General features: G+C 37.0%; 2 protein-coding genes across 5 annotated transcripts in view; one reads left to right on the top strand and one right to left on the bottom strand.

The window, feature by feature from the left end:
* METTL9 (methyltransferase like 9) overlaps positions 1–16,413 on the top strand; it is a 58,600-nt gene that overhangs the window by 39,605 nt on the left and 2,582 nt on the right. The gene's annotated exons all lie outside the window — the stretch shown is intronic.
* On the bottom strand, positions 4,987–14,719 carry IGSF6 (immunoglobulin superfamily member 6). The gene is made up of 6 exons (XM_037813502.1): positions 14,617–14,719; positions 10,332–10,691; positions 8,071–8,174; positions 7,325–7,375; positions 6,880–6,960; positions 4,987–5,659 (listed from the first exon to the last, which is right to left on the bottom strand). The coding sequence occupies exons 1-6, from the start codon at positions 14,681–14,683 to the stop codon at positions 5,600–5,602; spliced, it is 723 nt and encodes a 240-aa protein (XP_037669430.1). The 5' UTR covers positions 14,684–14,719; the 3' UTR covers positions 4,987–5,599.

Genomic DNA, 16,413 nt, shown 5'->3' with positions numbered 1-16,413 from the left:
ACAGATAGTAGGCAAATGGTATGTTGATGGTGATAAGTGTTATGGAGAAAAATAAATAAAAGCAAAAAAGGGGCTTCTGGAATTGGGGGTAGGGGTGAATGTTGTAATTTTAAAGAGGGTGCTTAGGGAAGCACCTCACTGAGATGGTGACAGAGAAAAGACCTGGAAGAAATGAAGTTTAAGGTTATCTGTATGATACATTTCTAGAAGTGGAACTACTGGTTAAAGAATAAGTTGTCAAAGAGCTAGTTTTTTTCCCTAATTCCATTTATTGAATAATCCATTCTCCCCCCAAATTATTTCAAATACCACCTTTATCATAGTGAGATGTCCCATATGTGTTTGGTTCCGTTTTATTAGATTTATCTTTCAAATGTGTGTATAATACCAAACTGTTTTAGTTACTGTGGTTTTATCATACATTTTAATATCATAGCAATAGTCCCTCCTCAGTCACTTCCATTTCATATTTTTCTTGGCTTATTTATTTAACAGATCAGCTTTCCGTCAGCCTATCTAATTCCCCTACATTAAGTTTATAGATTAGTTTAGGGAGTATTGAGTCTCCCTAGACAATAATGGGATGTGTCTTTCCACTGAGTCAATTCTTTATGCTTTTCAAATACATAAAATTTTCTTCATAAAGATCCCGCACATATTTCGTTAGGTTTATCTCTAATGGTGTGTGTGTGATATTATTGTAAATAGGAATTTTTCCTCCCTTATTGAATGATTGTTACATAATAAGTACATACAGAAGCGGTTGATTCTTTTCGTAAACCAATTTTTAATCATTTATCTTATTGCATCATCTTAGTGTTTTCAGTAATTTATCCATTGATTCTCATGGTTTTTCTTGATATATTGTTATATCATCTGCAGATAGTTCTGCTACTTCCTTTCTATTTTTAGACATTTCTTTTTGTGTCCAAATGCATTGATAGTTACTTCCAGAAAATGTTTTAAAAAAATAGTGGGCATTTTTGTCTGGTTTCTGACTTTAATGAAAATGTTTTTGATTTCAATTAAATATGATGCTGTCTTTTGGCTTGAGACTGCTTCTTTTGGTTCGAGATACATATAGTTTTTAATCCTAAAGAGCTTAAAAATTCAGAAATCAATATTGCATTTTGTCAGTTGCATTTTCAACATCTGTGGAAGATGGTCATATTGTTTTTCTTCATTGACATTAAATTAATAATTATTTTCTAATATATATCCACCTTTGCATTTCTGGATTTAGGATGGTCTTTTAAAGCTTTGTTAGATTCTGTTTATAAAAATTCTTCATAGAAATATGAGTTCATTATGAGATCATTATTATTGATAAATGATAGTTGGTCTGTACTTGACTTTTGTTCTTTTTGAGGTATTAGTTTATTTATTTATTTATTTATTTATTTTTAGATAAATTTCACAAAGCTTTAATGAATGCCAAGTGCCCTCTGCTAGGCTCATGGGAGACAGAAGTCAGATGGGCTCACAGAGCTTCCAGTCTTATATAAGACAGACATTAAATAACTACAAGTATGATGTGGGGAAGCCCAGAGTACAATGAGCTAGTCTTGTTTCCTCCTGTAGATGTTAAGACACTGAAAAAAACCCATGTGAGAGTCATGGGGCAGTAGGAGTTCATTAGAAGGAGGCTTGAGAAAGCCTGTTGAAGTCATACTTGGATTGTGGCTCTGGGCCCTGCACTTAAGGGGGAGCCTGGGGTATTGGTTTTGTCACCTTTTAGTATCAATGATCTGCTGACTTTGTAAAAAATAATTTGAAAGTTTTTTCCACTGTGCTCCGGGACAGTTTAAATAGCATTGGGATTATCTGTTCTTTGAAAGTTTGGTAGAATTTTCCTGTGAAACACATAGGCTTGTGCTTTTTTGGAGGTAGCCCTTTGGCAACATTTTCACTTTCTTCCAGGGTCATTGGTCTGGTTATATTAGACATGTTTAGTCTTAAAGCTCCCATCAGTCTAAATACAAATAAGCAGAGGAAGACTCTGGCAGGACTGAGTAGTAGAAAGAGCTTGAGATTTGAGGTCTGACCTGTGTTTAAAATATAGGTCAGCACTTCTTATCTGGGTTGCCTTGGGGCTCTCATTAATCTTAGTGTTTCATGTGTAAAAATGGAGCTCATACCTACCATGAAGGTTGTTGAGGATTAAATAAGCTAATGGATAGGACAGTATCCAACCAGGTCTGCCTCAGACCTGGAGATAATTAGTTCATTCTACCCTGTTCTATTACTTTGTTTTCATTTGAGCTTTAGTCATTATACTTGTTCACAGTTCTTCAGATTGAAATATTTGCCATTGTCTTTTAGATCTGCCTGAAACTGTTAACAATCAGAATTGCAAGTCTTCATTCCACATTTTAACTTTATCTCAAAGTCTGTGCATTCTCTCACAAATTTATGTGACTTCACACCACAGAAACTTAACTATATGTCTATCAGCCAGGGGTTTCAGATTCTCTCAAGTGTTATTTAGTAATGAGAAAGGAATGACTTATTCTGAAAATCCCATTACAACTTTTAGTATGTGGTTTAAATGTTCTTGCCTGGAGTAGGGTAGGTAGACACTGGGTAGGTACGTCTGTGCCTGTTTCCCTCTTAGAGTTGTTTCGGTATTCCTTTTGTCAAGGGAAGCTCAAATCTGAACAGAAAACTATAGCTTCATCCTTTCTAGTGAAAATCCTTTTGGGTGCTCAGATAGCAGGAACATTAATACTATTAGCAGGAACATTAATACAGACCTATGGAAAGGGATTGAGTGGGGGTGGCTAGCCTTATCGTAAGTTCTGTAGGGAGTGTTGTGTGCTTCACATGCCAGTTGAAATGCTGAAAAATATTTTTCTATGAAGATATTGTTCAGTTGCCTTCATAATGAGGCGTCTGAGGGCTTACTATGTGCCAGGCAATGCTAGGCAGTGGAAATACAAAGATAAATGAGAAGTGTGCTTCTAGTCTTAAAGCATATAAAGTATAGTACAGGCTGTACAGTACAGATAGAAGTAAACAGGACAATGTGATAAGAAATATGACACAGTATGTGGGTTTAGAGAAGGAAAGATCCATTAACTACTGAGGGGTGATTAGGGAGGGTTTTGTATAGGAGGTGACATTTGAGCTGGGCTAGTTTTGTAGCTGATGGAGTGTTTTACTGTGCAGAGGTATGCCATGAAAGTATGAACAAGATGAGGTTAGGGTAGAGCAAGTTCGGTGTGGCCCAAAGAGGAGAGGATGCAAAAGAGGAGTTTGACTGTATAATAATCTAGTGCTCAATACATATTGTTGGCTGGTTGGATAATTAAGAGTATAATACATACATCAGCTACTTTATTCCAGGGGAAATCGAACTGTTTTCTTTGGGAAAGTGTATTCCAAATTTCAGCTTAAAAATCAATCTTTGAAAAACAGTTCTTGCATACTTTGGGAAAAGCATATTCTGAATCAAATACTAGTTTATCATAGGGATTTTGTCTCCTGGTTAGTTATACAAAGAACAGCGTATTTTCTGCTCTGGAGTTAAAGTACCAAAATGTAATGATTCCCAGAAATGTAAAGTAAATGATCTAATTCTAATTCAACACTACTTCTGTTCACCTAGATGGAGTTAGCGCTTGTCTTTTTTTTTTTTTTTTTTGCCATCTGATTCAGAAGTTCATTTATGCCACCAACCTAATAGTCCCCAAAGTGGGGAGGTTTACATGCCAGATATATAAGACAATTCATTTAGGGATATAGGAAGAAAATATTAGCATCTCTAGTTACATTATTTTATACTATTTTAAAATTTGTATTTTTGTGTATAAGATACATCTGCACATGCACACACATATACACATACACAAGCATACCTCAGAGATGTTGTGGGTTTGGTTCCAGACCACTACAATAAAGCAAATATCACAATAAAGCGAGTCACATGAAATTTTTGGTTTCTTAGTGCATATAAAAGTCATGTTTACACTATACTGTAGTCTGTTGAGTGTGCAATAGCATTATGCCTAAGAAACAATGTACCTTAATTAAAGTGTGACACAGAGACACAAAGTGAGCACATGCCGTTGGAAAAATGGTGCCAATAGACTTGTTTGATGCAGGGTTGCCACCAATCTTTAAGTTGCAAAAAAATGCAGTTTCTGTGAAGTGCAATAAAGTGAAGTGTAATAAAACAAGGTATGCCTGTAAACACAAACATAACACACATATACATACAAACATACACACATGTACACATAAACACATGCACAGTATGGAGACACACAAATATAAGTACATGCACACACATATACACACATACAGTACACACACATACAATACACACACATACATCCACACCCAAAATGAGGTTGCACATTCCCTCCTTCCCCACTTTCCATTTTTTAATGGCATGTGTGATCAGAAAAGTCGGAGATCACTGACAAGCGCTAACTCCATCTAGGTGAACAGAAGTAGTGTTGAATTAGAATTAGATCATTTACTTTACATTTCTGGGAATCATTACATTTTGGTACTTTAACTCCAGAGTAGTGCAAAAAGCTTTTTAAGAGATATTAAAATGTTTTTCAATTCTGAGTTTTAAAGCAAGAACAAACCTCATTCAATAGCAGTTTAAAAGAAATGCTGATGAAATAAACATATTAAGTTGTGATTTATATATAATAATGAATGCACACTTGTGAGTACTTGAAATTGATTTTTAGTGCGGTGATAATGAATTCTATGAACATCCTTGTTGTAACCAGCCCCATCTCTGATATTTCCCTCCTAAACTGGCTAAAAATTAGAATCACAGAGGTACTTGTAAGGTGTAGTGCATTGCACAGTCCTTCCCCGGTGCTGTTATTTGGCAAATACTGACATCTAGAGTCAGCTGTGGCTTATTTTTTCTGAGGTTTTCTTGTTTAACCTTTAGTTAGGATCGGCTCTGGATTTTCTCTAGTTTAACCATTATGATCTCTATATTCTATTATATTCTCAGTCTTTGTTAGTAGTATGATATAAGTTATTTTATTTACTCTGGCAGGAAGATAGGCATTACACTGTTGCCCCATTGCAATATCAAAGGAAATAATTTTCATTACCAGGTACTTTTCAAGATGATTTTCTCTAACTCAAATTTTGGCACTTAAGTCCTCCCTTCCACACTTTCTCCCTCCTTCCTTTCTTCCCTTCCTTCCACCCAGCTGAAGTCCAATTGTCCCATCACTCCCACAGGCCATAAAGACACTTTTTCCAGTAAAGATTGAGACACGTGATGTGATTTCAGATTTTCTTCAGGGTAAGCAGTCATCACACACCTCATGTGTTGAATGAAGCAAACATAGGATGTATATTTTAAAAATTGAAGTTTTGAAATATTAGGCTGTTTAGAATTTTCCTAGGAAATTAGGAAAAATATCTTTCAGTTGCATTTTGTTGGATATTAGGATTTTTGGTAATTACTGTTAGTTATAATTTTCTTATATTTGAGCATCCTTCTTTGCAGCCAGTTGTCCTTTTCCATTTTCTTTTAGTTGATTTTAAAAAGTCCTTATTGGACTCCATAACTTCTGGAGTTGGATTTTCAGTGACTTAACTGAAAATTAAAGCGTTTCTACGGTCTTTCATAGTTGGGAAATACTCTTCTGTTTTTGTAAGTGTTGCTGTCTTTCTCCTGCAATAAAGAAGACAAGCTGTGTTAGATGATGTAACCTGTAACGCCATGCTCCAAGCAGCATGTAAACAGCTGTGCCTTCTTGCATTCTGGGTCCAGTAATTTGAAAGATCGGATTACCATTTTCCCTCTGTTTACAGTAGAATGTGGAAACTGAATAATCATTTTGTTGCTCAGATGCTGTTGTCAAAGCCTTGGCTCTAAGCCTTGCCGTTTCACTTCCAGGTCTGCTTTCAGGTCACTTACCTTTGCCTCTTTGGTGAAAGAGATGTCCAAGCCTCCATAGAAAGAAAATGTAAATAGGCATTTATAACTATTCAGAGTGACATCTTATATAATTAGACCATCTTCTTTATGTATCTGTATATACAGTGAAGGGGGAAGTGGCTACTTGGACAATTTCTTGGATGAAAATCTCTGTTAAAAGTTGGATTGTGGAAAAAAAATACAAAACACTTCATATCAGAAACCTGTGTCTTTGCCTTCTTTGCTTCTCTTTAAGAGGAAAATATTAGGATAAGCTCATTATTTTATATGTGTTTTAATTTAAATCTGAGCAGTGTGATGAAGCATAATGGAAGCCAAGTGCCTGCTCTAATTCTAATACAGCTTCTAGTTTGTAAGATCCTTTTATATAGGACTTGAAAGAAATACTATCAGAATTATAATAGATAATGCATTTATGCAAATGTTTTTGCATATTTTGTAAACTTTTCATCTTAGAACAACAGATACTTTGCTTGTCTTCCTGTAACCCCATCCCTAAAAACTTAATAGTCATTTCCTGTTTTCATGAACTGAATCTTTCTAGTGTGACTTGATTTCTGCGTTTTCAGAAACAAGTGATTTTTGCTATGTAATTTGATCCACAAATGTTTGCAGCATCTACCAAATGTCTGCTACTGCATGCAAGACAGTACAAAGTAGCTTTTAATACACAAAAGCATCCATGTCTATATTGAAAACACTGCTTGTGTCCAGTGTGTTTCTGAAAATTTCCATGTCACTTATGATCCCACCTGGTTGCTACTTAATATTGGATTAGATGTCCCTTGTTATGTATTTATCAAAACAGGGTCTATGTAAAAATGTCTTTTATGTAAAACTCCTCTTTCAAACTCTTTTAAAAGGAAACATAATTGACAGCTAGTTGTCAGCTTCTTAATTTTTAGTCAAGCATGCTTTCTGTCTGCATTAGATCTGTGCTATTTTGTACTTACAGGTCGTTGGTTTGTTTCTATGTATCTCTTATGGTATAATTCTTGAGCAATGTCCTGAAAAATCCGCCGAGCACTCTTCTTCTATGGATAAAAATGAGAAAAAAAAATCTCTCTCTCAGGACTAGAAACAATGATTGCTGCACATTATCAGGGGTTTTTCTTTCTTTACTGCCACAATCTCAGAAGTACTGCCCCCATACACCTACTGTTGACTCTGTTTTTTTTTTTTTTGAGTACATCAATTAGAATTTATGATTGAGAACTGTCAAATTTAAGTCACAGTTCACCACTTGAGAGGTATCACTGTTTCTCAACAATGGGGAACATTCCTATCTATGATTGAAAGTTGTCATGATGTTCTCTGTGAGTTAAGATATTTTGCATTTCAAATAGTTAGAACCAACCACAGTCAATAAAGAAATATTTTATAGGCATTGGTCTGTACCTTTTGTGAATCTTCTTCTGTTCCTTTGTTTCCTAGAGTGTTTGTTTTTGACTGCCAAGTAAAGGAAAATCTTATAAGAACATTTTATAAACTTAAAACAATTATGGTAGATATCTCCTACCATAGTAAGATTAGACTAACTTAATACTTTAATGATATACAATAAGAGTTAATAATTTTCATGTCATTTCTGAGATGCTTCTCTTCCATTAATCAAATAATTTAACAACCTGAACTGATTTGAATTGAAGGATTTATAGTCATCCTAATATAACATACATACTCCCTTTATAGAATATGCAGAGCCAGAAGATACTCTTTCACAATAACTTTTGGCCTTTTTGAATATTTTAGGGCAGCTTCTAATCTCTTTGTTAGCCCTTTTTTTTTTTGCTATTAAAAACTATTCTTAGGGCTCTCTTAAATAATAGTTACCTCCTGTCACCCCCAGCAGAATGATAGCATATAAGGTGGCTACAAAGAAAGGTCTCTTATTCCCATATTACTGGGCTTTAAAGGGAAAACACTGTTAATCATGTGCTCAGCTTAATAATAATTTCAGTGATGAAAATTTATGCTTTCTTTTACAGACTTATTCTGCAGGTAGTGTTCCCTGCACATGCAAAGAAAAATGTTAATTAGATGAGCTATCCATGAGGCTCACAACTTGTGGAGACATGGAAATGATTTCCTTATGCTAATATTCAAGGCTTTAGGGACATCCAGTGCAAGGAAATTGGACTTACTTTGGAGAGGAGTATGAAGATCACGCACACACCGATAAGGTAGATAGAGAGCAGCGACAAGAGAGCTATCAGGAAATTCTGCAGCTTTTTGTCGAGCTTAATTTCTTCATTAATCACAAAAACAGAAAGAGCTACAGTCACTATTGAGGCATATTCTTGCAAATATATGTATAAAGTACAGTTGAAGCTTCATGTCAGAGGTGAAACATGAACTTACTCTGCATGGCTATACATATAAAAATTTATTCAAAAGACACTTAAATATATGATTGTTAAAGCCAGTTCATTAGCTCTTTAAATGTATTGTACCAAAAATATTACTTGTTTTTAAAAACAATTTCAAAAAATTCAATTAACCATTTATCATAATACTAAGAATCACTGTTACTATATAAAGCATTACTTAAGGTTAGATAAACATTCCCAGACAGTTTGTTCAAGGGCATTTAAAATTTCTTTTGGTAGATATGGTGTACAGGTGTCACCAAGGGGCTGTTTACCGAATTAAGATCCATTCATGTGTATTTGTAAGCAGGATACTGACATTTATAAGCTTGCAACAGTTTAGTCTGTACTGCTGAATGGTGCCGTTTGTAAAAGAACCTGAGAAGGCCTGCATCAAGGGTTTTAGTGCTCACTGCACATTTAAAAGACATGGATCGTTACAGGTCCAAAGTCATCTTTATAGTCAAATTCTGGAGATAGAGTTATTGAGCCCATTTATGCATTCTGAATTTCTCCCTCCTTGTGGGAATTATCCTGTCTGGGTAGGGATTAAGTAACCAGCCATATCTTCAAGTATCTGGTTATTTTAAATATGAACTACAGTTAGATGTGTAATTATTGTCCAAATAGTCTTTACTTTTCAACTAAATATTTCCATAGATGCTTATGCTGTGAACAGTTTTTACAATAGACATTTTTGTGTTGTGAAACTAATAAATTAGCTCTATCTGTAAAACTTAAAAAATGTTTCCAAAAAGGCAAGACATTGCCTTGTCAATCTTATTACTTTCATTTCTGCTCATAAAGCAGAATCCCTCTTTATATAAACTTGCAGTTTTGAGACCTTCATCTCTTTATAAGTCATTTTTTTCCTAGCTGATTTTTTTTTTTTTTACAGAAGACAAATGCAGTGAGATATAACGTATCTCCAAAGTTGTTGTGGTTTGTTCTAATATCAGTAGCTAACATTTATTGATTACTTGCTAGGTGTTAGGCACAATTAAAAGCGCTTTTGTGTATTAACTCATAATTTATCTTACAGGTGAGTGGAAACTAAGGTTAAATAATATTTGAATATCAAAAGCCCATAATAACACTCCTAATAATTGAAAGCAGGGAATATAATACAGGATTCTCTCATATCCCAAGTCCTGTTTTAAATCCGAAGGGCAGAGTTTGATTTTGAGTTCATGTTTTGATGATTTCAGTGCTCCTCAGGCCAGAGTCCTATTAAGGGAAGAGAGCCCAAAAAAGGTGACAAATTACTGCCTTGCTTTTCCTTCCCTCAGAATCGTGTGGAGCCTTTTCTTTGATATTTCTTAATCTCAGACTACTCAAGGCAATGAGTTTGGGGACGTGACTGATAGGACTTAGCTAGAATCGTCCCCTCCAGAGAGCCTTTCGACATCTTCATTTTAAAGAGGAAATAGTCATGGGTTTTAGCAAATCTTAGGGAACCGGAATGACACCAACCCCTTTTGGGTTACTGCTGTCCAGGTGGAATTGGAAGGGTCAGGGATCCTCCAGTGGCTTTTCCCCAAATTTGTGTTTGTTTTCTGGAATGTGTGTTTTTTCTGCATCCAATTCATTCATCACTTAGGCTTCTTCAGTGCTTTGTCCTAAGGGGTGTGATACCAGACTGCTTCCTGATTACTCATCTAGTTAATCGTCTCGAGTTTCCCTTTGGGCTTGGTGCATTCATTATACCAAATCACTAATGTACCGAAAGGAACAGCAGAATGTACCGAAAGGTCAGACCTCACTAGCAAATCTGGATGTTGAGAAACAATATAGCACCACCCCCCCATAACAGGGACAGTGTCTGAAGGCAGAGAAGCAGGGGCTGAGAGAAGGTGAGGGGTCAGAGTAGTTCTTTAATCCAAACCTCATGTAGATTTATGCTCAGATCACACCTTTCACTGATGAGGTTATTAGGTTAACAAGTTTATCTCATAATTTCTGCACGTAAGTACCGTAGTGAATTTAAATATCTGAGTATAGTGTGATGTATTGAAATAAAGTCTTAACTGACTGACCTCTTACCACCAACATGGTGCCTTTTCCAGTTTGCTTAGCTTTCCAGGTCCTTTGATGTGGAAATGCTATTCCACAGATGTAAATTGCACTGTCATTTAAAGTCACCCTGTTGACAGTGAGGGAAACTTGGTTTTGTGCCAGGGATTCCCTTACTGTGTATTTGTCTGCCTCACTTCTGCACCCATTCAAGCACAGGTTCTCAGACTCGTGAGCACCAAAGCGAAACCACAGTCTTGTTGGTGGCTCTTCAGGGCAGTTGGCTGTGGAGAAGGTGCACTCTATGGTGATGGCCTCGTGAGTGGAGTCCACTTCTAGGGATTGTGGTTGTGAGACGGAGACTGTACAGGCACCCACGGCCCCTGTGGGAGGAAGCAGATGAAGTTGTATTTAGCTGGCTTCTCACTGTACTTTGCCTGTGTTTCTGATTTCCTTGCATTTTTGAGGTGGGGAGCCCAGCTTTTCCTTTCTTATTTCTTACTATACTCCCAGCAGAAATAAGGACTGTAAAAATAGACATGAATTCCTCAGTTTTCCTACTCTCCGTGTGTCCTGACCTTAACCTGGCTTGTGATGTCTGATTACTAGAAGGCGGCCCTCCGGACGTTCCAATGGAAGTAGCATCGTCACGAGGAGAGGTGGCTGCAGATTTGGAGTCAGAAGCTTGGGGTCCATGTGTACACTCTCACTACAAACAACCTTTCTTTTCATCTTGCAGATCACTGAACCTACCAGAGCCTTTTTCCTCATCTATATTCCTCCCCTCACCGGAGTTTGATATTCATTGTGGTCATGTGTTATCAAAGCTCTTCAAACAAATGTTGCTGCCATTGGTAGAGCCTATGAGCAGTAGGGAATTTTGCCTTATGGGGAATTTTGCCTTGTGGGGTTGGGATCACTAGGAATTCATGGCAACTCACAATTTTCCCTTCTGTGAGCTTGGTGCCCTTTAAAGGAAACAGGATAAATGGCAAGATGTACACCTGCGGATGCAGTCCTTGCTTAGCCCACAGTGACTCACATTACTGAGCACTGGTCTCATGAGGTAGCCACGCTGTGGCGAAGCAAATTTTATTTTGACCTGGCACTTGTGTACACTGCTTTGCACTCCCTTGTGGCTTTTTATCATATTTGATTAACAGTGTTGTGATAAAGAGCACAGACTTGTGTTCCAGTCCTATTTCTGTCAGTTTCTAGCTTTTTTCTCTTAACTTCTCTGCATCTCAGTTTCCTCATTAGCAAAAAGGGGGATAGTATTTCCTCATGGGGATAGTGTAAGGTTTAGGTGAGATGATGCATAAGGAGTGTTTACTTGCCTAACCCATAGTAAACAGTGAATAAAAGGTAGTTATTTCTGCTGCTACTGCCATCACTACTACCGTTCCCATAGTGCCATAGGCTCATTTTAGAAGTGATTGCAGATGTCTCTCAGCAAGGTGGGAGCAGAGCTGGGACTAGACACCCACCATGTGGTGCCACTTCCCACCCTGGCCTTCTGATCTCAGGCCTGTAAGCTGGAAAGCCATTTGAGTGTGTATAAATGGAAAGACTTGCCCTAAACCCTTTTTGGGACAAGGGAAGCCGTATGTAAAATAGTGGAGGCAGACTGTAACTTATGCAAGTTTTTAAAGTCTGACTTCTGCCTGTTTTTGTGTTTCCAAGTGTTCTTATTTGCCTGAGCATGTCTTGTAAATAAAATTGAAAAGGAAGACTGAAGCTTAAGTTTCTGACTGGGGCTTTTTGCTCCTAACATTTTTTTTTTAATAGGTCGTCACTGAAAACAGAAGAGGAATTAAAATTAAAATCATGATATTTATGATCAAATCTAGTCTCACCCTGTTTTAATTGTAATATCTGTACACTTTTAAGATGAGCGGAAAGTTTTTTAGTGACCTGATAAAATAGAAACCAGATGGGAGGTAAAAGTCACTTGCGAAGATTAGCAGTCTTCTTGTCGCCCTTTTGTCTTCAGAGGCTCAGCATAACTTGGGGCTTCAGCTCAGGGACTTGGATTCACTCCCAAGTCTGATAAACACAACTTCATGCCTCCTATCCAGACTTGCTCACCTCCAAAGTACAGAGAACCTCTTTTTGCAACATATAATATAGAGTGCTCCAATGCCAGCTAAGTCCCAAAACCCAGAGGCCATAGCTTCTTCAAGAACATCAACCAGTTGTGTCCCCTTTGCTCATAAAGTTGACATCCCTTTTCAACATGAGCAGGTTAGGGTGGTCACTGCCTAGACATCCCTGAAGATCGGGAAAGTGATTAAACTAGAGGAAGAGGTAGCAACAGACAAGATGGAATTTAGCAAAGGATTATGAATACTGAATCTCTATATAATTTTCTTCTTCTTAATTGCTAAGGCATTAGAATAGCTAGAAGGAAAGAATTGAAATGGTGGAACTGTAACCCATAGCATCCTTTGAAATTTCTTCTGTAGCTACTTGTTAGATTGTAATTTGAAAGCTATACCTTTTTGTATATATGTTATATTTCACAATAAGGAAATAACCGAAACTATGATACTATAACTCATAACAACTTTGGAAATTTCCTACATATCTACTTGTTAAATCATACTTTTAAAGATATTACCTTTTTGTATATATGTTATATTTCATAATAAGGAAATAACTGAAACTGTGGAACTGTAATCTATAATATTCTTTGAATTTTGCTTTCTAACTACTTGTTAAATTGCACTTGAAAAGTTGTCACTTCTGTGTATATCTGATGCATTCAACAATAAAAAATATGATTAAAAACATACAATAATCATTTTATACTGGAAAAATCAAAATGGAATCAGGCCTGCCAAAATGTAACCAGTTAAACTAGCAGTGTTTCAATCTTAATCTTCGTTCAGGTAAAGTTTTTATAAGGGAAGCTGACTTTCAATACTTTCCTTTGAGAGCTAATAAATAGCACAGGGTAGAATAAATATCTACAACTTTGGAGTTTTCAGAGCCTGACTTATTAATGCACGTTCATTCTGACTTCTGCATAGTCCCACAGCTTGGGACAAAACCAGCTGTAACAATTTCCTCTGAGAACACAGACTCAGGAGGAAACTGCTTGTCCCCTCCTCCTCAGCCGGTAAAGCAACATATTAGCAAAAAGAGAAGTGCGGAAAAGTATGTTACACCACAGCCTACTCCTGTGAAAAATTTCTCTTACCTCTCATATTCTATCAGATTTTTGTTTTTCACAGTACCTTCTGAAAAGGTTGAAAGCTTACATCCTTTGTGGAGGAAAAAATGTATCACTTTACTATTTGTAAAAACCAAGTTAGAAAATAGGGAATTAAATTCTGACACTTAAGAAAACAACTTTATTTTGGAAAATTTCAAACATATCAGAAGTAGCCAGAATAGCACAGCAAACCCCTGCCATTCCCTGGTTTCAACCCAGTCTTGTCTTGTTTTTTCCCCACTACCAAATTATTTTAGGGCAAATCCCAGTTATCTGCACATCTTTCAGAATTTATCTCTGTAAAAGATAAGCATTTTTCTTTAATGTGAATTAAAATAGCTTTATCTTTATAAATGTAATATGTACTTATTAGGAAAAAAAATAGAATACTGAAAAGTAGAAGCAAGAATTCACTAATATCCGACTACACAAAATAACCACTAACATTTTGGTGTATTTCTTTATGGATGAGAGAAAATTAATGTTAAGTGTTTCTGCCCCCTCCTTTGTCCTGTGAGCTCACCTTTGTGGACAAATCTGAGTTTATTAGAACTATGATGCTGGAAACACTTTTTCTTTCATAGTAAAATGTGTATAGGCAGAATTTTAAAAAATAGTTATGTGATGGGAGGTTATTCTCTATGGAAGGAGCCACTACAGGATTTTAAATGAAAAGTACTTTTAATTTACAGAAACCTACCTTTCCAGAAATACTGTTCTTTGAAAATATTCAGCAAATATTGTTCAGTGCCTACTCTGTGCAGAGTGAGTTTGCCTGTGTGGGACCTAAATTCGATGACTCCGGCATATGTGATTTTCAGAATATTTCAACCCTTTGGTGAAATGCTCTTCTCTAAAGCAGTATATTATAGTAGCAGAGGGAATTGTCGAAGTTAAAATGAAACTTTTTCAGCTATTCTTTTAGTACCTTATTTCTCTAGAGAAAAAGGAAACTTAGTACCTTAGTCTATTTTGACAATATTATATACATTTAAAATTCATCTCAGGGAACTTAAAATATAAAGACAATGGGTGAAAAATAGCCATTAATTTGAATAAAATAGAGACAGGGAAATAAAAAAGTACCTTACCGACATAAAATAGAATCAGATTGACTTCCAGACCGAGAGTGATCTTGCTTCTGCTCACAGTCTCCATTTCTGTGTGTGCTTGTGGGGCGGGCGTGGGGAGACAGTGCCTTTGAAAAGACAGTAAGCTTTTTTTTTCGGAAAGGAAGAACTTAAGAGAGGAACTGTTATTAAGGAACCATAATCAGGAACTTTTTGAAATTGTGTAAAGCATGTTTGTAACCCAGCTTCACCATTTGAAGTTGAGATTTTAGCCCGGAGCACATTTCTGAATGTTCATGTGGTATTTCTTCTTGGATTTTATAAATCGTAGGTGTTAGATGTATTGAGTGAGATTTTGATTCGCATGTAGCACGTATTCCCCGGAAGGAGTATTGTTTAACCGCTAATTAGTATGTTAAATTCCCAGAGTAGCTCAGTCAGTCATCAGCTGGTCCTGGGGAGTTGAGCAGCAGAAGGGAGTATCTTCATGACAAGAGAGTCAAGAAAAATTAGTGAACAATACATCATAGAGCAATGAAGAAATACATTATGTATCATTAACCAGTGTGCCTCAGTTTTGAGTTCAAGGACTCCTCTTTAATGTGCTAAAAACAGATGTATCCTCCCCAATCCTCCCACCCCCAAACTCGGAGGCTTCATCAGTCAGATGCTTCTTTGTAAGCAGCAGGCTGACTAGGCTGACGAAAGGGAGTTTACCGAAAGGATTTGGGGTAGTTCACAAAGTCACTGGGAGGACTGGAGAATCATGTGTGGGGTCCACAGCCAGGAAGAATGCCCCAAATCATGCTGTAAAAGTAGTGTGCGGAACACATTGCCACCACCAAGCACCAGATACTGTGACTCGGACCAGATTCTGTTGTCAGCACCGCTCAACTGCTGCCCTAGCCACTTAGTCTTGCTGCCCCTGCTCCACCCCTGGAGAGAGCCTCACATCTCCTCTTCCCGGGAGTCATTAGCTCCTTATTCCAGGTCTGGGGCAAGTGCATCTGATGGGCAGAACTTACTTGGTCATGTGCAAGTGCCTCTGCTGCAAGGAATCTGGGAAGGCTCCCTCGTCAGGCTTGACCTCCCACTGGACTCGAGGCTGGGAATGCTCGAGACATAGGAAGAGGGTTCAGGTGCTGGGCCACCGAAAATAATGAAACGTCTTTCCACTATGGAGGTTGTACTCTTGGCAGCTGTTGCTTATGTATTTTCTCATTAACGGAAAGTTATTCTCAATCTGAATTTAGTAACACTTTTAAGTATATGTGTATTTTTTACATCATTTTGGCATCTGAAAATTTCCACCTATTATCTTTATAATAGTCAGTGCTTGGTTTGTACGTGAATTTGAAAACCTCGCCTGGTTTCCCAGGCATCGGACCATCACAGATTTAGAAACAGCTTTTAGAACCTTCTTTCATTAGTGCAAGGGATGCTAGGTTGACTCATCCACTCTAGTGCTCTGCTTCTGTCCTGGAGCTTAGCTTTTATGAAGTTGTACTGGAAAGTTAGGGAGTGGGTCAGCATCCCTTGAGAAGCACACTGATGATCTATTTTTATGAATTAAAATCCTTCATGAGCCTATTTTTATTTTTAGCCTGATAAACCTCTTTAGGCTGTAAGTTGCATACGTTTAGTCCATCAGTGGTATTTTCTTGCATTTTTCTTAAAATCTTCTTTCAAATTTTGTATGTTACTCTCTGCTTCAATATTCAAGTATTTATTGACCAGTTTTCTGAACCTATTGGCCATTATACCCAGTCAGTCTAGGAGAATGTAATATCCGTGGCTCTGTCTGAGAAGGTAATGGTG

This window comes from Choloepus didactylus, chromosome 21, assembly GCF_015220235.1.
Source record: "Choloepus didactylus isolate mChoDid1 chromosome 21, mChoDid1.pri, whole genome shotgun sequence".
NCBI lineage: Eukaryota > Metazoa > Chordata > Mammalia > Pilosa > Megalonychidae > Choloepus > Choloepus didactylus.
Note: the sequence above shows the minus strand (reverse complement) of the source record. Positions and strands in the feature narration are given on the sequence as shown.

Coding starts and splice junctions, on each gene's coding strand:
- IGSF6 (XM_037813502.1), bottom strand. CDS start 14,683: ATGGAGACTGTGAGCAGAAGCAAGATCACTCTCGGTCTGGAAGTCAAT. Junction 8,175..10,331: donor CACCATGTTGGTGGTAAGAG/GTCAGTCAGTTA, acceptor TGATTAATGAAG/AAATTAAGCTCGACAAAAAG. Junction 7,376..8,070: donor TCTTCATACTCCTCTCCAAA/GTAAGTCCAATT, acceptor TTTACTTGGCAG/TCAAAAACAAACACTCTAGG.